Raw genomic sequence first — 24,053 nt, 5'->3', positions numbered from 1 at the left:
TGCTGAATTCATTTTACAAGAGTATGTTTCACTTAATAGCTGTGGTGATTGACTCATTTAACAACTATATTACTTAGAGATGGAACTTGCAGTCCCAACTGTGCTTGTAAATCAAGGACTACCTGTATTCTAATGTTATCTTTTCAACACAATCTGGTGCAAAAGTATAGTACAGCATGACAATGATAAATAACGTGATAATTATAAATCACTGAAGCCTTTATTCAGGAAATTCATTAACTCCCTTTAAATTCACCGGTCTAAAAATCATTATTGTTTTATTTTTATTTAATAAAACTAAACTTTTATTTATACAAGCTAAATAATAAACGATACTGCTGAAACTCACAGCATTTTTTTGCCGCTTCAATGCAAAGTTCTTCTGCTGTGTACTTGCCACTTGTATAAGGAAGGGAAGGCTTTTCTTGTAGGTAGAACACTAGTTCCAGCATTTGCTCCTGAACTTCTGCCTTGAGTTCATTTTTCTTTGAACTTCTCATTTTTGCACAGAAAGCCATCGCTTTACAGTCTTCTTTTACATACATATACTACATACACAGAAAAGAAAACTATCACAACAAAGTAGACAAACTATCGAATACTTTCCATTAACATTTCATTTTTGAGGCATCTTACAGAATTAGCAAATGGATTATGACATAAATTCAACAGTAAAAACACACACCAGAAAGCAATAAACTAAGAGTAAAATTAATTCTTATCCTTATTTTACAACAAAATGATGTCAACTGGATCTATTCAGGATATTCAGCATAGCCTATCAGTGTTTATTATCCATCCCTCTGCAATTAATTTAGTAACACTGTCTTAAACACTGTAACAGTGTTTTCAACAATGTGAAAAACAAAACCCAAATTTAGATCATTGTAGTAAAACCTGAGAGATAAAGTCTATGAGCAATTCAAGAACATGGGGCATTGACAGAAGGTTCCTTATGTGTGTTATGATCTATGACGTATAAGGATTCTGTTAAAGAGATAAACATCTATTTCGTTATCTTGATTTTAAAAAGTACCAGATTCTCTTCTGTTTTTACTATTCCACACCCTAATTCTGGTTGCCACTTACTATGTAATGTAGATGTTCTATAATATGGTACACAGATGGTATGTAAAAGGTTACATTCCTTTATTCCTTTATTCCTTTATTCCTTTATTCCTTTATTCCTTTATTCCTTTATTCCTTTATTTATTTATTTATTTATTTAAATTTATATACCGTCCTTCTCCCAAAGGACTCAGGGCGGTGAACAGCCAAAGGTAAACACACAGAATACAAAAATTTAAGAACAATTTGACAGATAGAGCGAAATAATAATACAATAGTCAAATGCAAAGATACAGTTTTACACTTTTTGTATTAATTACTGCTTCAGAAGTAATTTTTAGTAAAAAGAACATACCTGCATTTATATGGATTTGTGACTTCCCAACAAGAAAATGTGTGTCTTTTCAAAATATCAGAGAATCTGATTAAAAGCAAAGGAAAAATAGAATCAATTCACAAAATAATGTATAGAAACTGTAGGACTAGAGGGTAATCTTTTGACTGAATATCTTGGAAAAGCAGGGATCAATTTCAAAGTCAAGTATTAACAAAACAAAGTACTAAACCATTTCCTTTCAGCCTGTAGTAGGTTCAAACTTCAAATAAAATGGAGAATGGATTGTAAGCTGAAAGCTAAAAACAAGAACCTGGCGTCATATATTTTGGGTTTTACTTAGCATATTGTATATACATAGCATATTGCACATACATAGCCCCTAAAATGCATATCATTAGGTCTTCGCAGCATGGGCGAACTTTACTAAGTGGGGCTTGTACAACAAACTATGATTAAGTAAATCATGGCTTAATGTACATGAAGTACATCTGAGTAGCAGTGAAAAGGATGCTTAAACCTTGTCTAACCATTCATTCATATAAGGATGGACAAGACAACTTCAAAAGATCTATTATATTTCAGAATTTTGCAATTTGATGTGTTCCCTCTCATTTCTCCACCTAACGAGTGTTTTCGCAAAGCTGGCTAAGAAATTCTGGAAGTTGAAGTCCACCAGTCTTAAAGTTGCCAAGGTTGGAGACCCTTGTTTCAGAACACCTACTGGCAAGATAAAATTCTCACGAAGAAAAGAACATCTAAAGACAAAATATTGTTATATATATTGTTATATATCTTCTGAAGAAGGTTATGAGAAATTAATTTAAGCAACACTTACTGGCTTGACTTTGGGACATTAAGAGTCTCCTCTAAATGCAGAAAGGGTCCTAATTAAAGAAGCTTACATCAGATTTCCCCGATGTCCATCCATTTACATTTTGTTTCTCTTGATCCTAAGCCATCTGGAAACCAAGGAGACAGGCAATGTCACAAAGTAAAATGGAGCACAGATTACAGACTTATTATATTTTCTCATAATTATTACTCACGAAGCACAGATGTATCACAATGTGTCATTCTACAGTATTTTCACAGCAAAAACTAGCCCTTCTTTCCTGGAACTGCAAAAATCCACAAAAAGTGGGAACTGTCACTTTTTAGCAGCATTTTAATAAGGAAAATCAAAGGTGACTCAGCCTTCCATCCTTCCGAGGTAGGTAAAATGAGGACCCGGTTTGTGGGGGCAATAAGCTGACTTTGTATAAAAAAGAACACTGCTTAGGGGGGCCCGAAAGCCCTACTAAGCAGGTATATACAAAAAGTATGAAGGCTATTGCTTAACGCATTGTAAGCCGCCCTGAGTCTCCGGAAAAGGGCGGCATATAAATCAAACCAATAAATAAATAGATAGATAGATAGATAGATAGATAGATAGATAGATAGATAGATAGATAGAATGTATCTAAAAGTAGAGAACGTTTAATCACCAAATTAGGGACAGCAGGGACAGGGGGAGGAGAGTTGTTAAACAAGATGATCTCAATGATTACCACCACTTGTGATCAAAATGGGCAGGCTCCATGGTAAGCCTAGGACTACCTATATCAAGCCATAAAACCAAATTTTAATGTGTTTAAAAATTAAGCAGAATGTTCTACATGATGGAAGCCTGGAAGTACCAAGCTTCCTTTCCCGGAAGCTTTTCTGAATGATCATGCCCTGCTTCCACCTCCTGCTTTGGAGTAGTGGCTTAGTAGATCCTACTGCTACCATATTACTATTTCCCAATGAGCATCTCATTGGCATCTGCCCAATTCAAGAGTGTTACAGACCATCTGGCTTTCTGACTATTAAAATTCAAACACCAAGATGATCTCAAAAATGCTATCGCCTATACAGCATAGAATCACCATAACTAGAGAATTTAGTTCTTCATTCTTCCATTTGGTAGATAATCTAATCTTACTGGAAACAAACAAAATCAACTTTATATTTATATTATATTATATATAATATAATATAATACATTATATTATATTTAAAAAAGGCTAATATATAACTAACCTTTTTAACATTAAAATATTTTAGTGCAATTTTAAACATTAAAACTCAAATATTCAGTGCTGAACATCAATTATATTCAACTCTGACAACTTATTTAAAAAAAGAAAAGTCCCAAAGCAGATCCATCGCTCTAGACTGATCACAACATGGCACTGGTCTGCTACAAATGCATAATTTGCTGCCTCAAATATTATAGATTACAAAGAATTCAAAACACTAGAGATCTCAAGAAAATTCTAAAGAAAATATTGCATCTTTGAGGATCAGCTGAGATATGCGTGAAGGTTGATATTAAACATTTAGTTTTATATTTTATTCAGAGAGATGGAGAATATGAAACTTAATACAGCAAACAGAAATTAGGAACAGCACAATTCCTGGCTAGAAATAACATACTGGTAGTTCTGGAGCAAAGAAACCTAGAATATTTCTAGAAAGCCCCAACTTCTTGGAAATTCCATCTATTACTCAGAGACTAGAGAGAAAAACAAACCCTGCACAATTCATCACCTTCACAGATATATCTGGAGTTCTGCCTAAGCTTTCAGTATCACCAGCAGAGGGAGAAAGTAAGATAACCAACAGTACGTGACAAAGAACATGGGAATGTGTTTTGCATGTCTGAGTCTACAGGCTGGCAAGCAGCATATGTTTAAAACTGTAATGTAATCTATTTGTGGTGGGTTTTTTACTATTTTGTGGGAATCCCCCCCTTTTTTTAAATGTATCTAGGTAAAATAAAAATAATAAATGTTCTCCATTTGCCCTTTAAAAAAAACTATGTAGGGCAAATAGGCATTAACCTTATTTTTTGGGAGAATCAGCAGATCTATACATTTTTCTCACACACTCAGCAATTAAAACAGTTTAAATTAATAGGAAAAACTTTTCTTACATAGCCTCCAAAAAACTCTGCAAAATATAAAAAGCAAAACACAAAATCCAATCAGTTAAACTCAGGATGAATAATAAGATCAATAAACTTTAAAGGCCTGCTAAAAATGGAACTTGGAACACTGAAGGTTTTATAGGTTTATTAGTTCATAATTGTTAAGATCAACTCCTTTGAGAGAATACTTGTAATGATTAGGTTATGCACAGTCAGTTAGCAATATTGAATCTCTCTCTTTCCAAGAATGTCTATTTCTCTAGTGTTTTTCAGAACTGGGGTATACTCAGGAAAAGGTTTAGGGAAGTGTGGGAGGGGAACAAGTAAAGGAAGAAATCTGACACTGAGGTTTTTTTTATTTTATTTTATTTGATTTATATGCCGCCCTTCGCCTCTATTTTATATTTTATGACAGCAATTCCTCCTTTCCTCTAAGCTTAAATTAATAATCAATACCCAGATTATGGCTTCTGGCCTTTCAAAGTCTGCAAACAACTGTCTTAACATGCCAGAACTGAATAGCAAGGCCCACACACAAACAAAAAAACAACCCCCAAGAACATTATTCTAAGTAATATTATGTAATTTCATATTATGCAATCCCAAATTATGCAATCAATGCCATACCGATTGGTTAATTCTAATGAAAAGACTGTTTTTCAAAATCCCTATTTTAGCTACCAAAACTGGAAAATTCAGGAGCAAATATGAAAAGTAACCTTAATCTTTCTGGAAAACATGAAACTGTAACTTGACTATTTTCTGTCCATAAAAACAACCCCTAACTGATTCCATGATACAGTTGCTTCACAATGTTGTATCAACCTTGTATATGAGAATGGTAGTAACATTTGTGCTACAGTAGCATTAAACTGGCAGAAAGTGAAGAGGAACTAAAGAACCTCTTGATGCAGGTGAAGGAGGAGAATGCAAAAGTTGGCTTGAAACTCAACATTAAGAAAACTAAGATCATGGCACCCGGCCCTCTCAATTCCTGGCAAATAGACGGGGAAGAAACTGAGGTAGTGACAGATAAAATCTGTCCAGGGCTCCAAGATCACCGCAGATGGAAACTATAGCCAAGAAATTAAAAGACGCTTGCTCCTTGGCAGGAAAGCTATGGCAAATCTAGACAGCATACTAAAAAGCAGAGACATCACCCTGCCAACAAAAATGCGTATAGTCAAGGCTATGGTTTTCCCAGTTGCAATGTATGGCTGTGAAAGTTGGATCATAAGAAAGGCTGAGAACCAAAGAATTGAGGCCTTTGAACCCTGACTGCTCTTTAGAAGGCCAGATTCTGAAGATGAAACTGAAATATTCTGGCCACTTAATGAGAAGGAAGGACTCACTGGAGAAGAGCCTAATGCTGGGAACGATTAAGAGCAAAAGAAGAAGGGGACGACAGAGAATGAGGTGGATGGATGGAGTCACTGAAGCAGTCGGCGGGAGCTTAAATGGTCTCCGGGGGATGGTAGAGAAGAGGAAGGCCTGGAAGAAAGTTGCCCATAGGATCACAATGGGTCGGACAAGACTTCACAACTAACAACAACAAGCATTAAAATGTTATTTGAACTGGGAATGTTAAATCATTTTTAAGAACAAACACTAATGGGAAAGAATGTAACATACAAACAAAAATGTATCCCCAGCTCTACAGGTGAAAAAGCCCTTGACATTTGTTCAATAGGAAAATGGAATGGAAAGTTAGCATTGAATCCACTTAATAGTGCCAGACTTGAAGGCTGCAGTCTTTCTCATAACTCTGTTTCCCTAGACTGGACTCAGATCTGTGAAATTGTCTTTATCCACCTGATATTTTATTCGAAAAGCGTGCTTGAGTTTAGTTTGAAACTTATCCATATGTCATGGTATGTCAAGAAAGCAGCAGGGATTCGACCGGAAGCGCCACAGCGAGATAGTCAGGGAATTTGCGGGCTCTGATGAGCTCCGCAAAAACCCGGTCTGACAAACCGCTGCCAAGGAGTCTTCGGACTGGAACCATCCTTTAGGGACGGGGATGAAGGAGAGGCACCTTGGAAGACCAAGAGGAACAGGCAAGTTCCTCGATGGTCAGAGGTAGCTCTCTACGACTTGGCGGCGGGGGCAGCAGCCATTGCGGCTGTCACGAAGCTGGGGCAACCGGACTAAGCATGGAGCAGGAGTGGTGAATTGAACAGTTTTTGGAGCTGGGTGAGTGTTAGCCAACTCATAATAAGGGAATTTTTTTAAAAAAACCTGAAGACCCCTAGCAAGAAAATGGCAACGAATAAGCATGGGGGCAAGAAAAGAGGACATTGGAGCATATTTTTAAACAGACAAAAAAAGAACCCGAATAGAAAATTGATTTTTGAACAGAACGATTTGGAAAATAATGTGGAAATTGTTAAAAATGAAAGAAATTACCCCAAGATTGATTAAAGTTCGAATCTTGCCAGGCTCAAGGTTGATTCAGCCTTCCATCCTTTCTAAATTGAGGACCCAGTTTGTGGGGGCAATAAGCTGACTTTGTATAAATATACAAAAGTATGAAGGCTATTGCTTAACGCATTGTAAGCCACCCTGAATCTCCGGAGAAGGGTGGCATATAAATCAAATTAAAAAAAAAAAAAGGATCGGAATGGATACTTGTTAAATAACCAGAAATTGTGGATTGCAGAGAGACACCGTCAGGAGCAAAAAGGAACATTGGAACTTGGTCTGTGTTTTGGAAAATCATGAACTTTACAGATAATAGCCGTGAGAACTTTTGGGGAAGATCCCTTTGTTTGCAAGTGGCTTGACTTTTTTTGGGGGGAGGGGAAGGAATACTACTGAACATTGTTCTCTTAAAATTTAGGACCATTATATGCATCTTATATGATGTTGCTCAAGAAAGCCTAACAGAGTTGTGCATACCTACATCTGAAAGCTTCTGAATATTTTTGATACATGAGAATATTCTCTTAATATTATTACAAGCTCATTTAATAATATAGAAGTTACCTTACATTGATCATCTCATAAATAATTGTTTCAAGATAATATTAGGCAACATCTTATGAAAGAGATGGTATAGCGATTTTCAATTTCACTGAATCCCCAAAGTCAGATCAATTTCATATATCCAGTACTCATCTCTAAATTTACAACTGACTTAATCTACTATGGAGATATTCTCCTCAGATAACTTAATTTGGCCATTTATTTACCAGCATAGTAAATCACAAAGTTTAGTTTTAAAGTTCAATTTCTTTCCCACTTTACATTTTCACATTGCTAATGATAGAAGGAAAATATTTATAATGATGAGTATTTACTTCAAAGCTCAGCAGATGACATCACCTAGATGACACAGTGTCCTATGAAGCTAAAAAGGTGTTTTCTGATGAGTACTTGATATAAGAAAATCAGGACCTCCCAGAGTTGTAGGCTAGAGCAGACCCCCGGGGTCTGTAGACCAGCACCGGTCCGTGGCATATCAGCAACGGGGCTGCACAAAGAAGCCTCCCCCACTGGATACAGGCAGCACGCAAAACCTCTGGTCTATGAAAAAAACCTTTCTCCACAGAACTGGTGCTCGGTGCCCAAAAGATTGGGGGCTGCTTGGCTAAAGAGTAAACAATGCAGCAGCAAACAACTTCTATAAGATTTCCAAGCATAAATACAGTAACTAGGAGTTGAGCTCCACTTGAGATTGTCCTTGATTTTTGTATATTTCAAAATGGGTATAACAAAACTTTTACTGGATAGTGATCAAATCTATTAAAGCTATTTTGCGTTCTGATGCCTTAGTTTGGCCTATCACTGCTATGAGCACAATATTTTACCACAGCTAAAAGTACAACAAATCAAATGAGACTGTGGCCAGTTTATATGTACAGACAAGAGGTATGTGAACTTGGACTGTTACAATTGCACTGAGTTCATCACCGAGGTAAACAAAGCCTTACTTGAGAAACAAAAATGCCGATATTTAGTGACAACATAATGTACTGAAATCAACTGTGGGGATAAGAGAAGAGTTTGGTGACTACAGATTTCCCACAACTTATGACTGTAATTGAGCCTGCAATTTCAGTTGTAAGTTGTGATGGTCATTAAGTGGGTCATCTTGTGACCGCACCAATTTTATAAACTTTTTATGGCAGTTGTTAAGGAAACTCAACAGTCATTAAGCAAACCCACTGTTTGCTATGGGGTACTTTTCGCTGGAAATTGGAAGTAAACATCGATTTCCAGCAAAAACATGATATATCATGGTCACATGACCATGGGATGCTGCAAACAGCCCCAAATCTGGACCAACTGCCAAGTCGCCAAAATGCAGTCACATGACATGGGGGAGTGGTTGCTGGACGTCAAATCTGTGTTGTAAATAACTTTTTCATGGCCTACTGTAATTTCAAATGATCACTGAGCAACTAGTCACAGGTCAAGGACTATCTGCAGAATTAATCTGTGCTTACATGAGAACTACTGTATTTTTCAGAGTATAAGATGCACCTTTTTCCCCCCTAAAAGAGGGTGAAAATTTAGGTGCGTCTTATACACTGAATGTAGCTCCGCCCACCCAATGGTCCCCACATTTTGGCCTGTGCCTTGTAGCATTTACCTCCTTGCAAGCAAACAGCAAGAAAAAACAGCTCGTTTCAGCTTCAGCACAACCTAATTAGCACAAGTTGATTGGATCAGCCTCCCAACTCTCAGCTGATTTGCTCTCAGCTGTTTTGCGCAGGGCTCTGCTGCTTGCTGCAAAGAGGTAAATTGCTGGAGCAGATTTTTTTTCCCCTTGTGCTAATCAAGCTATGCTGAAGACGAAAATGAAAGTAAAGCAGACTGTTTGCTGCAACCTTGCAAAATTAGGCAGAGGCAGATTTCTTTTTCTTCTTTTTCCTCACCAAAAAAGGTAGGTGCAAACAATGGAAAATTTAGGGCAAAAGAGGAGAGTTCAAGATTTTAAAACACAAAAGAAAAAAAGAAGAAAAAGGCAAAAATAAAAATGGGAAGGGAGAAAAAGAAATGAAAGAGAAAGATGTTATACATATTTAGAATTGAAATATGAATAGTAAGAAATAAATGGGAAATCATGATTGTAAAAATGAAATGAATAATATTTGTCTTTGTATTTTTGAAATCTAGACAATGATAAGTTTTTCTTTTTTTTAGAAATATGAATAAGTATAAACTATAACAATTGAAATACCTTTAATGGTATATGGTGGTGAAAGTAAAAAGGATTAAGTTGTAGCTTGGATAACAGCTAGAACATTTTTAAATTTAATTAGGGAAATTGTAACAATTGAAATATTTTTAATTATATTCGATCCGGCTAGATCAGAGCAGTTAACCCATACCTGACCACTGGCCCCTCGCTCACTTAGAATAGAAATGATTAAATTGTGATTTGGAGGATTATATGGGCAAAACTATTTGGGTTATTGGGAGAGTTTAAGATGTGAAAATGAGTAACATAAGGGGAAAGCTCTATTTAAATAGGGAATTGTAATAATTGAGATACTATTAATTATATATTGTGCTGAAAGCAGAAATGATTAAGTTGTGGTTTGGAGGAATATATGGAAAAATTATTTGGTTTTTTATTATTATTGGTAAATGTAATTAATTGATTTGTAAGAAATTGGATTGCATGGAAATAATTGGAATATTCATGTTCATATTGATTAATATACAAAAAAGATAGTTATATAACTAATTGATTTATATTAAAATGTTCAATTTGTATTAAACAATTGTAATATTACATAATAAACCAATGTGAGGATGGATGTAAAAATAGATGACAATGGGAAGGGGTATAATATAGAAGGGAAAAATTGAATTTGGTTAAGATTAGAGATGACGATGAAGGGTAATATTGGTTTTTTTAAAAAATAGATGAGGAATAAATATGGCAAAAAGGTAATATAGAAATTGTAAATTTAATTGAAATGACTAAACACTGTTTAAATTTGTGAACCGGCCAAATACTCTGTTCAAAGAAAATACATTGTATGTTTGTATGTGTGTTTGTCTAAAAAATAAAAAAAACTTATTATAAAAAAAACAAAACAAAAAAGGTAGGTGCGTCTTATATTCCGGTGCGTCTTATACTCCGAAAAATATGGTAACCTGCATTACAAGTAAACAACTAGAGGATATGGCAAGCTATTTTTCTCCTGCACAAGAGAAATAAGAGAAGGCAAAGCAATTTATTTTCTGATACTGGACAGATAAAACAAGAGATACCTGCTAGATACACTATTTCTCTCCAAGCAAGAAGACTTGCAAATAAAGTTAACTTTGATTCCAAAATGGCCAAATATGACTCCTACTTACAACTCATTTATTTGTTCTAGAATTGGCAAACTGGTCACTGTCTTTAACATTTTAAATTCTAATCCTTTTCTCCTTTTTTCGCAAATTTGAAATAATTTTAATCTCATTTCCATTTGCTTTTTACCAGTAGCATAATTTACTGGCGCAAACCATGTTGAAGCGGAACTTTGTCCTGAGCCCAGACTGTCTAATTCAAAAAAATTTATTTTCATTGCAAATATTTCCTTCTGAATCAGTGCAGCTTGAATAGAACAAAAATGGTCACATTTAGATGTCATAATAAGAGAGCTGAAGATGCTTCTTGGATGAGAAGCAAAACATCTTCAAGAAAAACCAGAAAGTCCAGTTGCCTCTTGAAAAAACACCTTTGGGACAATCATGACCTGGATGACTGAGAATCTCCATAGACATAATACGAGTTACTAGTAATTCTGATTTATCATTTATAAATGGGCTCATCAGCAGAAATAGCTAAACAATGTTGGCCTTCAGTGTAAAATACAGGATTACAGAGTTGTGTGTCTCTAATCAGCATATCAAAGAATTATAGTCTAGATAAGATGAGCAGGAAGGATGAACAAAATTAATTAGGAAATCGATCATCCAATTATGTCTTAATCTAAATTCCTAATTTATCACTTTTTTGAAATCCATTGGAAGCTGATTATCTATTCTGTTAACACAGGGCACAATATGCCTTTTTTAATAATTTGATCTAGAAAACTTTCCTCCTTTCATAACCTGGAGGCACATCCTTTGGGTGGCTAGGAGCAGAATGATATCATGAAAGGATAGGGGAGCAATTTTTAATTTTATTTTAATTTTAGGGCTGCTGGTCACTTCATCAGATCCACAGAATCGCTAAATTGATGTAGGATTTAAACCAGAATGAGGCAGGGGTAAGAAAGGGAAATACATTGCTTAAGCATTTGGATTTTTTTCCTTAGCACTCCTAATTCATTTTGATTACTCTTTTCTCCACTTCTGACAGTTTGCAATATAATTTCTGAGCTGAAGTGATCAGAATTGTACACACAGTATGTATGCATAGGTGTGTCCATGTGCACATTTAAAGAAAAAAACAGTTGTCTGCCCTTCACTTAATTGGTTCTATTGCAATATTACTGATGCAATTATAACACTAATTGCATCAGTATAATTGACTGTCAACTGCTATGGGAGTAAATTTCACCTGTTAACTTACTTCGCTGGAGGAAGGCTCCTCTGGTACAAATCATGTGCAGTTTGTAGTTGTTTTTTTGGGGGGGACACATGAAATATGCTATCGGTCTTGTCCCAGAATATTTTATTTGAAGAATAAATCTGTTACTTAATAACATGCACACATTATGAAATTTACCCTAGAGTCTGCAGTGGATATTCTTTTAGCAAACCAAAAGATTTATTCTGCAGCCCTGAAGCAGTATCATGTTAACAACAGTCTTCCTGTTTGAGTTTACTTATTATGACAGACCTCAGGATACAAACTTAAAGACTGGTCAGCCTACACAAAAATCTTTGAAAGAGAACTTTGAACACTATTTTTAGTCTTCTAGTCTGCAGTGGGAGGGAAGAGGGGAATAAACATAGCAAATCATCTGGGACTCTAGCAATTTGAGGCTCTTCTTTTACAACCGAGTTTAAAATATCAACCGCTTCCAGCAACACAACATTACACTGATTTTGCTGTAAGACAAATAAGATAAAGGTAACATAAGGAAGCCAAGTTTTAATGTTATTTTTTTCCGGTAGCTTGTAGCTTTATATAATTTATAAACTTTATAAAGATTTATAAAAGAAGAATTTTTGCAAGCCACTATATTTCGGACCAATTGAAGTTTCCAGGTACTCTTCAAGAGCAGCCCCATGCATAGTGCATTACCAGGGCATTGGAGACTGTTAGTACAGGAAGGGCATAGTTGGCGCACAACACAGCAAAGGCCTTCCTGGTCACAACTGCAACTTGCTCAAGCAAGAGATGCAAATCCAAGAGAACCTTCAAATTAGGGGGGGAAATCTTGAAAACATTTCAGTAAAACCCATAAGTGCTCATTTTGAGCCAAACCACCATAAAACACAATCATATCCCTCCTTTTCTCCAACAGCTGAACATGTTTAGCCTAGACATCTACATTTTAACAGTCTAGAATAGCTAGGAAAGCTGAAGAATAATTAGTCGTTTGGAGATGACTAGAGGGACATGTGGTTATATCAAACATTTGAAAAATTCTCATGCAAAATGTAGAGCAGAGCTATTCTGTTTCAGCACATGTTCAAAGTTTACTAGGTAACAATAGTTAAAGAGAGATTAGCTGAGCTTCTGGATTATTGTTGGCCACAGGCCCTTTTTGTTCTTCATTTTGAACATAATCCTTATTTTATTAAAAAAAACCACAGAGGATAACTAAAAGCCAAATGTTTGGAGAGACTGACAGTTGTTTTGCCAAATGAAGAAAATGCTCCATCCCTAATCTCCTGGTTCTACTGAGCAAATCTGAGCAAATTGTATTATCTAGTGGCTAAACTTTATAATGACCCTGCAATTAAGATTAAAAGTGCAGATGTATGCATATGTGTTTATATCAGTGTATAAATGGGATTACATGAAAAAGGCACTCTTTGGAAGAAATTAAATTCCATTTTATTCTGTGTTAGAGTGGGGATCCTAAACCAGAAGTTTTAGGATGCACTATTGAGCCACACAAAAGAGGGCTGATCAAATAATGACCGTCAATGTTAGCTATTAGAAAAATTCAATTAAAATAAGTCCTGGAAATGTAGTCAAAATCCAGGTTCATTTTATCATATGTGATGGTCTTTCATATATGTGAAAATATACTGAATAAACATAACAATGCCAATGCCAAAAATATTTAAGATACAAATATTAATGAAACTCGAAGTTTTTCTTTTAGGTATGATGGACAAGTCAATTGAAAAACAATTTGGGGTGCTATTCCTTCACATGGTATTGGCTGTGAGGATTGTACTTGACAAACACTGGAAAGAAAAAGAGATGCCGACTGTTGAAGAATGGATTTTGAAATTAACTGCTTTGATTAGAGATAATGGACTAGACAGCTTTATAAGAGACTGGAAACCATTTGTGGACTTTCTATGGGCTAAATATAATAACAGATGGTTAACAGAAGGATTTGAAGATTAATGTTTAGCTCAACTTGTTGACTTTTTCTTCTCTCTCTCTCTCTCTCTCTCTGTGTGTGTGTGTGTGTGTGTGTGTGTGTGTGTGTGTGAGTAAAAGGGGAGGAGAATTTGTTTTTTTTTCCTTTCAGCACCCAGCCAGGGTGGATCCTATATGTTAAATTTAAGCTGCCTTTTTGTGAAAAATAGATGTTTCTTCTTTTTAAGGAGAAATGTAGAAAAGCAGACTTCAAGCTGAAGCCATTTAAATGTTATTGTAAAACAGAAGACGTGTTATGCTTTTGCTGAACCTTATGCTACAATATATGGTTTAAGTTTATGGGCTTCAGTGGAAAAGCTTTATGTAAACAATTGTCTTGAGATAATGAATTAGGACATATTTGAGGGGGGTTCATAATAACCTATGAATAACAGTGTTATTATATGAATAACAGTGTTACTATAAATAACAAGTTTCTATGTAAACTTACTACAGTAACTGCTCAGTCCTTTTTTGTAAGTTTGAGTATCCCAATTTATGTCATACGCTAATATTGCAAATGAAGGCAAATATATGTGTCCCAGGACAATGTGGTGGCGCAGCGGTTAGAATACAGTACCACAGGCTGCTTCTGCTGACTGCCAGCTGCCAGCAGTTTGGCAGTTCTATTCTCACCAGGTCAAGGTTGACTCAACCTTCCATCCTTCCAAAGCCAATAAAATGAGGACCCAGATTGTTGGGGGCAATATGCTGATTCTGTAAATCGGTGTAAAGCACTGTGAAGTCTATTGCTATAATATTGCAGTTCCAATCTGAGTCGGCCACCCCGACCAAAGGTTTATTCTTCCAAACTTTCGGACTCATGCTGGGGAACTTCTCTCCAGAATATAGACACATGTAGAGAGAGAGAAGCTCCCTGAGGATGGGCTCCAGCACGCATCCAAAAGTTGGGAAGAATAAACCTCTGGTTCCAGTGACCAATTCAGATTGATCCTACAATATACTAATATTTTATTTATTTATTTTTATTTTATTTTATATTGGATTTCTATACCGCCCTTCTCCCTGAGGACTCAGGGCGGTGTACAGCCAGATTAAAAAACATGCAGAACAAATATTAAAAACAATTAAAAGATATATAAATTTGGCCCAATTAAAACTCATTTACCAATTAAAAACGTTTAAAACATTTAAAAAACAGTTAAAAATTTCATCTTAAGCCAGCCCGGCTTGTTTAAATAAATGGGTTTTAAGGGCGCGACGGAAGGCACTGAGGTCTTGGATTCTCCTTATCTCTGGGGGGAGCTGATTCCAGAGGGTAGGTGCCCCCACAGAGAAGGCTCTCCCCCTGGGGGTCACCAGCCTACACTGTCTGGCTGATGGCACCCCGAGGAGGCCCTCTCTGTGGGAGCGCACGGGTCGATGGGAGGTCATTGGTAGCAGCAGGCGGTCTCGAAGATAGCTAGGCCCTATGCCATGGAGCGCTTTAAAGGTGATAACCAACACCTTGAAGCGCACCCGGAAGACAACTGGGAGCCAGTGCAGCTCGCGCAGGAGCGGTGTTACATGGGAGCGCCATACTGCTCCCGTCACTACCCGCGCTGCTGCGTTCTGGACCAGCTGGAGCCTCCGGGTGCTCCTCAAGGGGAGCCCCATGTAGAGAGCGTTGCAATAGTCAAGGCGAGAGGTGACGAGGGCGTGAGTGACTGTGCACAGGGAATCTCGATCAAGAAAGGGACGCAACTGGCGAATCAGGCGAACCTGACAAAAGGTCCCCCTGGTTACAGCTGTCAGATGTTCCTCCAAGGACAGCTGCATATCCAGGAGGACTCCCAGATTGCGAGCCCTCTCTGTGGGGGCCAATGACTCGCCCCCAATAGTCAGTGATGGAGTCAACTGACTATATCGGGATGCCGGGAGCCACAGCCACTCAGTCTTGGAAGGGTTGAGCTTGAGCCTGTTCCTCCCCATCCAGATCCGTACAGCCTCCAGGCACTGGGACATCACTTCAAGGGCATCGTTGGGGTGGCCTGGGGTGGAGATGTACAGCTGGGTGTCATCAGCGTACTGGTGGTATCTCACCCCAAAGCCACGGATGATCTCACCCAGCGGCTTCACATAAATGTTGAACAGGAGAGGCGAGAGGACCGATCCCTGCGGCACTCCACAAATGAGAGGCCTCGAGGTCGACCTCTGCCCCCCTGCCAACACAAACTGCGACCGGTCGGAGAGAAAGGAGGAGAACCACCGCAACACGGTGCCTCCCACCCCCAACTCTTCCAGCCGGTGCAGCATGATACCATGGTCGATGGTATCAAAAGCCGCTGAGAGGTCTAACAGGACCAGAACAGAGGAACAACCCCTGTCCCGAGCCCTCCAGAGATCATCAACCAACGCGACCAATGCCGTTTCTGTGCTGTGCCCAGACCTGAAACCCGACTGGAACGGATCTAGATAAGATGTTTCCTCCAGGAATTGCGGAAACTGTCGTGCGACCACACTCTCAACAACCTTCGCCATAAAGCGAAGGTTGGAGACAGGACGATAGTTGGCCAATATTGCCGGATCCAGGGACGGCTTCTTGAGGAGAGGCCTCACCACCGCCTCTTTCAAGGCGGTGGGGAAGTAACCCTCACTCAACGAAGCGTTGATAACACCTTGGAGCCAGCCTCGTGTAACCTCCCGGGAAGCCAGTACCAACCAGGAGGGACACGGGTCCAGTAAACATGTGGCCGCACTAAGTCTCCCCAAAATCCTGTCCACATCATCAGGAGTCACAGCATCAAACTCCTCCCAGATAACATTCTCAAGACTATTCCTCGTCACCCTGCCCTGATCTACCCAGTCAGAGTCCAAATCCCCCCGGATCTGGGCGATTTTGTCATACAGGTATTGTCCGAAATCCTCCGCCCTGCCTTCTAAGGGATCCTCCCGCACTCCCGGATGGAGCAGGGCGCGGGTCACCCTAAACAGGGCGGCCGGACGATTCCCTGATGACGCAATAGAGGCGGAAAAGTAGTTAGACTTTGCCGTCTCTATCGCCACTAGGTAGGCGATATATATATTGATTAATATATACCCATGATGGCGAACCTATGGCACGGGTGCCACAGGTGGCACACGGAGCCATATCTGTGGGCATGTGAGCGTTGCCCTACCTCAGTCCAACACACATGCGCGTGCTGGCCAACTGATTTTCGGGCCTTCCGGGCCCACCGGAAGTTGGGAAACAGGCTGTTTCCAGGCCTTTGGAGGGCCTCTGGGGGAATGGGGAAGGCTGTTTTTGCCCTCCCCAGGCTCCTAGAAAGGCTCTGGAGCCTGGGGAGGGCAAAAAAATGGGCCACCGTGCCATCGCATGCCAAAAGCGGGAGGGAGCGGGGGGGGTCACACGTGCATGCGTGGGGAGACGGGGCGCATTGAATTATGGGTGTGGGCACACACGCATGCAATCCCACCCACTACCCCCGCTTTTGGCACATGATGGCAAAAAGGTTCGCCATCACTGATATATACTAATAGTTATACTGCTTTGCAATCCATAGGATACTAAAATAAAACATTATTATGTATGTTATTTGGTGTCTGAAATATTTATAGCAAGTTTGGGTAATGAAATGTCTGCAAGAAAACAACTAAACTCAAAGAGCACCAAGGACCCCTCATTGTAGCAATGAAGCAGGAAAAACAGACAATATCTATGAAATATATCCCGAGACTTGTTATCCATAACATAGTGTTTTAACTGAAATTGTATTTTCTGTATTAGAGAATATAGAATGAAAAATTTAAACAGGTAATGGTAACATGTTTTAAGGGGTTAATTTACAAGCAAGAAGATATGGGCAGTTTTATAAAGAAGACTGATAATTTAGAAAAACTGGTTAAATTTCTAAAGTGACAGAAACCTAAAAAAGAGACTGGTAAAAAAGACATCATAGATGTGAGGAGAAACACAAAAATGACTAAGTAACAAATGATGTGACGTGGTTGAAGTATTGTCCCTGTGCATGGAGGTTGTAGGATTTTTGATGGCTTCAACTGAATCCTGGCATGACAGAGTGGTGGTGTTTTTTCGTTTTTTCTGGGGGGGGTTGCGGGGGGAACCTCTGATTCTTTTTATCATATTTGGTACTGGATGCAGTGGCACTGCTCCAGACAGATCTGGTGTGCCATCGGGGAGTCTTTTTAGACTTGGGACTCCTGTTGGAGTAGCAGTCTTAGCTAGGACAGCCCTTGCACAGTTTCCTGTTGTGTGCTAGTTGGGCCCCTTTCTGGACAGTGAGGCTCTACTTTCAGTCACTCATGCCCTGGTTATCTCCAGAATGGACTATTCTAATGTGCTGTACACGGGGCTACCCTTGAAAAGTATCTGAGGGGGATGGGCTGTTAAGAAATATGAAACATAAATAAATAAATCTGGAGGCTTCAGCTGGTTTGGAATGTGACTGGGCAGAGAGTTATGTGGGCCCCTAGGAAGGTCCGTATTTCACCTCTATTCTAAGTGCTGCATTGGTTGCCAATTTACACCTGGGTAAAATCCAAGGTGCTGTTTTTGACTTTTAAAGGCCTTCCTGACATGGGATCAGGTTTCTCTGAGGTAAAATATGGACTTTTGGGCCACAAACCTAAATTGTGGCCCCAATGAAGTTCCAGAAGAGTGAATTGCGTTTGATTATTTTCAGCTGCAATTGCAATTCTTGTGCTTGGATCTGTATTGCTATGGGGATGTGGTATCTAGTATGATATGCTAGATACCACGTGGGGGTGGGGTGGGGAATACCATGTGGGGGTGGGGTGGGGTGGGGAATATAGTCATATGGGACAGCAGAAGGCCAAATTTTGAAACAAGTGGAAGAGGAGTAGGGAGGCAGACTGTTTTCCAATAACTTGTCTTATAAACGATGGACATAAAGTAGATACAGAAGAATGCCTGGAAACCTCAAGCTGACAGTGAAAAACGAGGTATGTGTACGCCTAGAACAGTGCATGCTATACCTCTGCTCCACAAGCTGCATTGGTTGCCAGTTTATTCCCAGATCTAATTCAAGGTGATGGTTTTAACCTTTAAAGCCCTTCATGGCATAGACTGAGGGGCTGCTTCTCCCTGATTATATTAGCATATCATACTAGATCTGCCAGACAAGGCATGCCAAGTGAATCATCAGCTAGGAACCTACATTTGATAGGTTCCAGGAGATGTGTCTTCTCTGCCTTGGTGCCTGCTTTATGGAATATTCCTCCTCCAAGATTAGATTGGCTCCATCTCTAGACATTCCAGAAATCCCTCAAGACCTGTTTCTGTTATCAGATCTGCGGCTCTGAAGACATACTTTGATGGCTTTATTACTGAGGTAGCCATTTTTACTCTCTCTCTGCCTAAGGTTTTTATATTATTTTTTATAAATTATCTTTTAATGTGAATTTTACACTTATTTTATATTTGTTGTTTTATTTGATTGTTGTACGCTGCCCAGAGTAGCTCTTTGTGAAATGGGTGGATATACACATTTGATTCATAAATAAGAATGTTTCATATCCATGGGAACTAGATTGTATTTTATTGGAATTCTCAATGACTTTGGAGGCTGTTAACTATTTTATCCTTATCTTCTGAGTTTCTCACAGTTGATTTAAGGCATCATTTTGTGAGAGTGCTAAATTTTGCTAAAATCAAGTTTCTTGCAATAAGTTTACCTTGAGTTTGAAGTCATCTTCAGCTTAAAAAGGCCTTCAGACATCTGACTTGACTCTTGTAGTATCTCCTTGAAACTGCTGGGAAATGTTATGCAGAATTCCTGCATACATTACTGTACTACTGGTGATGACAGATTTATTTTTTTTCATGCCTGCTTTTAAAGCAGTCTGCAGGAATCATAATGAAATTTACCTAGCTTTAATTAATTGAGATTAAATCCAGACAAAGCAGAATTAGCTTTCAAATAGTCCTAGGTGGCAAGCAGGCTGGTAGGTGGCTGGTAAACAATTCCTGCAGCAAGGCGTGAATGTAGTTGGGTGGGGTGGGTTGTTGCCAACTGCGGGAAGGCATGCCGATGGATGCCATGGTACAATTGCACCAAGTATGGGGGAGTGGCTACTGCCTAATGTGGGAGAGCACACATTAGGTGTGTACTGCACTGTGTACTGATGTGGCATGAGTACATGTGGATGGATGATGCAGAGTGCAAATGGGAGGGTGCTGCTGATACACACAATACACACATTGCATTCCCTGAAAATACGACCCAACCAGAAAATAAGCCCTAGCATGTTTTTTCAGGATGCTAGTAATATAAAATAAAGCCCCATTTAAGATTGTTAGCCAGACGGACGCATTTAGTGCTCCCTTGAAAATAAGACTTATCTGGAAAATAAGCCCTGATGCATCTTTTGAGTAAAAATATAAGACCCAGTGTTATTTTTGGGGAAACACAGCTAGTGACATACAGCCATTCTTCATATGGATATAAATTATAGATACATAGTTGAGTAGACAGGAAGCTCACAGGATGTGGGTTATACTTTTAGTTGCAGCAAAATAACATTTTATGGTCAATTATAAGTAAATTTGGTATAGTGGTTAAAGAATCAAGCTAGAAACCAGGGGATCGTGATTCCCCTTTAGGAAAAGCCAGCTTGGCCTAGTCATTCTTGCTCAGCCTTAGGCAATGGCAAAACACTTCTGAAAATCTTGCCAAGGAAATTGCAGGGACTTGTCTTGGCAGTCACTAGGAGTCAATACTGATTTAAAGGAAAGCACAAAATTTTCAAGAAAAGAAGCCCCACATATTTTAAGAGATCTTGTATGGAAATAAAGTCTAAACTTTTCTAGTAGATGTCTACAGGAAGAGTTTCTGATTTCTATATTCAATCATTTAATTTTCTAATAATTTATACTGGAAAAAATTTAAAGAGACAGGAAAGAGCTGTTTTGTTTTGTTTTTTTACTATAAACTAATAGTTATTCAATTCTGCCATTTTCTACCAATTAGCAACACTATTTTAATATTTTCTAATTTTAACACTAGCTTTTGCAGATAGACATGGCAACCCCAAAATGATGAAACATGTAATGTCACAACACAAACCCCATACTTTTTATTTGCATCATGGCCTTACATATAAGTACATATGGCATAGGCGTTTACGTCACAGGTATTTTTTCACTTGCCCACCTCTGCTTTTTAATTTGTAACAGTCAGAATGACCAATCTCTTTCCCCTAGGCCAAATTTTACAAACTGGAAAAGACATCTTAGAGTTGAATGTACCATTTGTGCATCATTTTCTACATAAGACAAATGGTGCCTTTTATTTTTGAGTTAAATTACTATGGAGCCTTTTTTCCATGACAAAATTTCTAGTCTGCAAGACTGAGAAGGCACTGGTTCTTTTTCCTAATTATTTTCCTCCTATTTGTTCTGGCTTGATGATATCTTTCCTTACTCCCACTATATGTGAGGGATTTCCCAGTGTTTTATTTTTTTAATTATTAAACCTACTTTGCACAAAATTCAGGGAGTATACATCATGTGAGTACAAATCAATACCACATAATAAAACAAAGTGTAATAACCACTATGCAAGGCTACATAGAAACACATAAATGCTGGAAGAAAAAAAAAAACCATAAAAAACCATTCACCCAGCAGCTTACTTACTCCCACAACTCAATACTTGGGTGAAAAAACTCCACAGACCTTTAAAGGCAGGTAGTCTAATTGAACATGGAAGGAGGGATGCTCCCTCAAAAGACAGGAGCATTTGATATACAGGTAATCCTCGACTTACAACAGTTTTTTTTATTTTTTTATTTTTGATTTATATGCCGCCCTTGTCCGGAGACTCAGGGCGGCTTACAAGGTGTTAAGCAATAGCCTTCATACTTTTTGTATATTTTATACAAAGTCAGCTTATTGCCCCCACAAACCGGGTCCTCATTTTACCTACCTTAGAAAGGATGGAAGGCTGAGTCAACCTTGAGCCTGGTGAGAATTGAACTCGCAGTAATTGCAGGCAGCTGGAAGCTAAATACTACCTTTAACAGTAGCATTGGTCTGCTGCGCCACTCAGGCTCAGAACAGTTCTTTTAGTGACTGTTCGAAGTTAGGGCACTGAAAATAGTGACTTATGACGGTTGCAGCATCGCCATGGTCACATGATCAAAATTAAGTGGCATGACAACTGGTGCGTATTTATGACACTTGCCGTGTCCTGCAGGGTCATGTGATTACTGTTTATGACCTTCTGACAAGCAAAATCAATGGGGAAGCCAGATTAACTTAACAGTGTTACTAATTTAACAACTGCAGTGATTCACTTAACAACTTGTCAAGAAAGGTTGTAAAATGGAGCAAAACTCACTTAACAAATGTTTCACTTACCGACAGAAATTTGGGGCTCAACTGTGGTCGTAAATCGAGGACTACCTGCATCATATTTGCTCTTTTTAATTTATCCCCTTAATTACTAGAGCCATGGTGGTGCAGTGGTTAGAATGCAGTTCTGCAGGCTAGTTCTGCTGACGGCAGTTCGAATCTCACCACCGGCTCAAGGTTGACTCATCCTTTCATCCTTCCGAGGTTGGCAAGATTGTTGGGGGCAATATACTGGCTGTGTAAACCGCTTAGAGAGGGCTGTAAAGCACTGTGAAGCAGTATATAAGTACAAGTGGTAGGCTACTACATATAGCAAGACAAACATGGTTGACTTCCGAGCACATAAAGCCGACCAATCTTCAGGAAACAAAACCCAATTAAAAATATGCAACCCAGAGGGAAAGTGGTTGCAAAAGCTACATAGATTTCTTAAATCCACCATGTTGTCAGTTAGTGAAGACCTCACTTTTATCAACGTCGTGGTGGTCACCGATCAGGAATAGGAACCCATGGGGGGGAGGGGGGGAACTTACAACCTGCATGATCAGAATTGATGCTCTTGCGGCCAAGTCCAAGAAGACATGAAGAAATTGAAGTTGGGGGGGTGGGGAGAGGGAGAGACACTTGGAAGCAGCAGCAATCCAAAGAACAACTTTTATAAACAGGATGTCTGCCAGAGCCACCGGAGGGGCTGTTTACAGCTAAGAGGAGGAGAACTTTACACGTAAAAAGGGAAGGAAGCGGCTTCGCTTCCTTTTTTTTTTTTTCTCTCTTTCTTTCTTCCTCTCGCTCGTCTTCTTTCCTTTCGCTACTAAACTTCTTATCACACTAACATTATTCCTCCCGAGGAGTCCTCCAATCCCCTGGCTCTTTCCTAACCCCGGATCAATCTACCGCCTTCGGAGAACAAGGCAGCCCTGCCCCCACCCCCCACCCGCGGGAGGAGACGGTGGGGTGGGGTGGGGTGGGGGGGAAGGAAGCAAAATGGAGCGGAAGGGAGGAAGGGCTTGCGAGGCAGGCGAATGCCCGCGCCGCCCAGGGAAGGCGAACGGGGGAGGGGGGTCCGATTAAGCCTCGCTCCTGCCCGGGGTGGGCATGGGGGTCGTGGGAAAGTTTCAGCCTTTGCCCTCGGAGGGGGGGGAGAGAAGAGGGGGCTGCCCCCTCCCGCTGCCCCACTTCTTTCCCGGGCTCCCCGTCCGCCCCCTCTTTTTTTTTCTCATGCCCCCCCTCCGGAGTCCAAAGCTGAAACGAAGGCACAGCCCCGCTTGCCCCCCCCCCCCGCCCGCCCCGCACTCACTCACCCCTTCTGACGTCTCCCCGAAGAAAAGCGGGCGCGGGCCACCACCAGCACCACCCCGCTCTCACTCCCTGTCCGGCATATGCCCTCTTCTCCAGCCTTGACGCCGGGGGTTTCCAAATTGCTGCCGCAGCCCCTGCGTTACATCCGAAAGCGGCGACGAAGACGACGACGACGCCCCCGCTGGATGCTGACTGACCCGTCGAGTCGCCAGCGTTCTTCGCTCCCTACGAAGACGCCACCGCGGTGTGGAACTCTGCGCATGCGCCGGGGATTGCCCCGGAGCAGGCGCACTGAACACTACGAAGCGAAGCTTTACGGACTTTCAAGGTGTTGTGTTTTTTTTTTTGTGGGTTTTTTTTTTTTAACCCCGGGATATTCTATTTCTTAGACGGATATCTTCTCTGTACCAAGACTTCAACCGAAGGTGGCTGATCCGACGTCAGCCTTTTTTCCTTTTTTTCTTTTACCGCATCGCCAGGCAGTGGCGCATTAAAAACCTAAGGAAGAATTACGATGTGGCTTATAAAAATATTTTTTAAAAATTTTTAAATTTTTATTATAGTT

General features: G+C 39.6%; 1 protein-coding gene across 1 annotated transcript in view; it reads right to left on the bottom strand.

Moving 5' to 3' along the window:
- The window catches only part of JAK1 (Janus kinase 1), a 53,793-nt gene extending 30,071 nt beyond the window's left edge, over positions 1–23,722 (bottom strand). The window contains exons 1-4 of the mRNA XM_070941280.1: positions 23,491–23,722; positions 2,241–2,364; positions 1,424–1,489; positions 350–548 (exon numbers count right to left, since the gene is read on the bottom strand). Of these exons, the coding sequence (XP_070797381.1) occupies positions 350–548; positions 1,424–1,429 (205 nt within the window). The 5' untranslated portion in view covers positions 1,430–1,489; positions 2,241–2,364; positions 23,491–23,722. The remainder of the gene's footprint in view (positions 1–349; positions 549–1,423; positions 1,490–2,240; positions 2,365–23,490) is intronic.
- Positions 23,723–24,053: the final 331 nt, after the last annotated feature.

Source organism: Pituophis catenifer, unplaced genomic scaffold (assembly GCF_029215685.1).
Source record: "Pituophis catenifer annectens isolate HBS135680 unplaced genomic scaffold, rPitCat1.0.hap2 SCAF_3, whole genome shotgun sequence".
NCBI lineage: Eukaryota > Metazoa > Chordata > Lepidosauria > Squamata > Colubridae > Pituophis > Pituophis catenifer.
The sequence above is the reverse complement of the archived record's forward strand: the minus strand, read 5'-3'. Positions and strand labels throughout refer to the sequence as shown.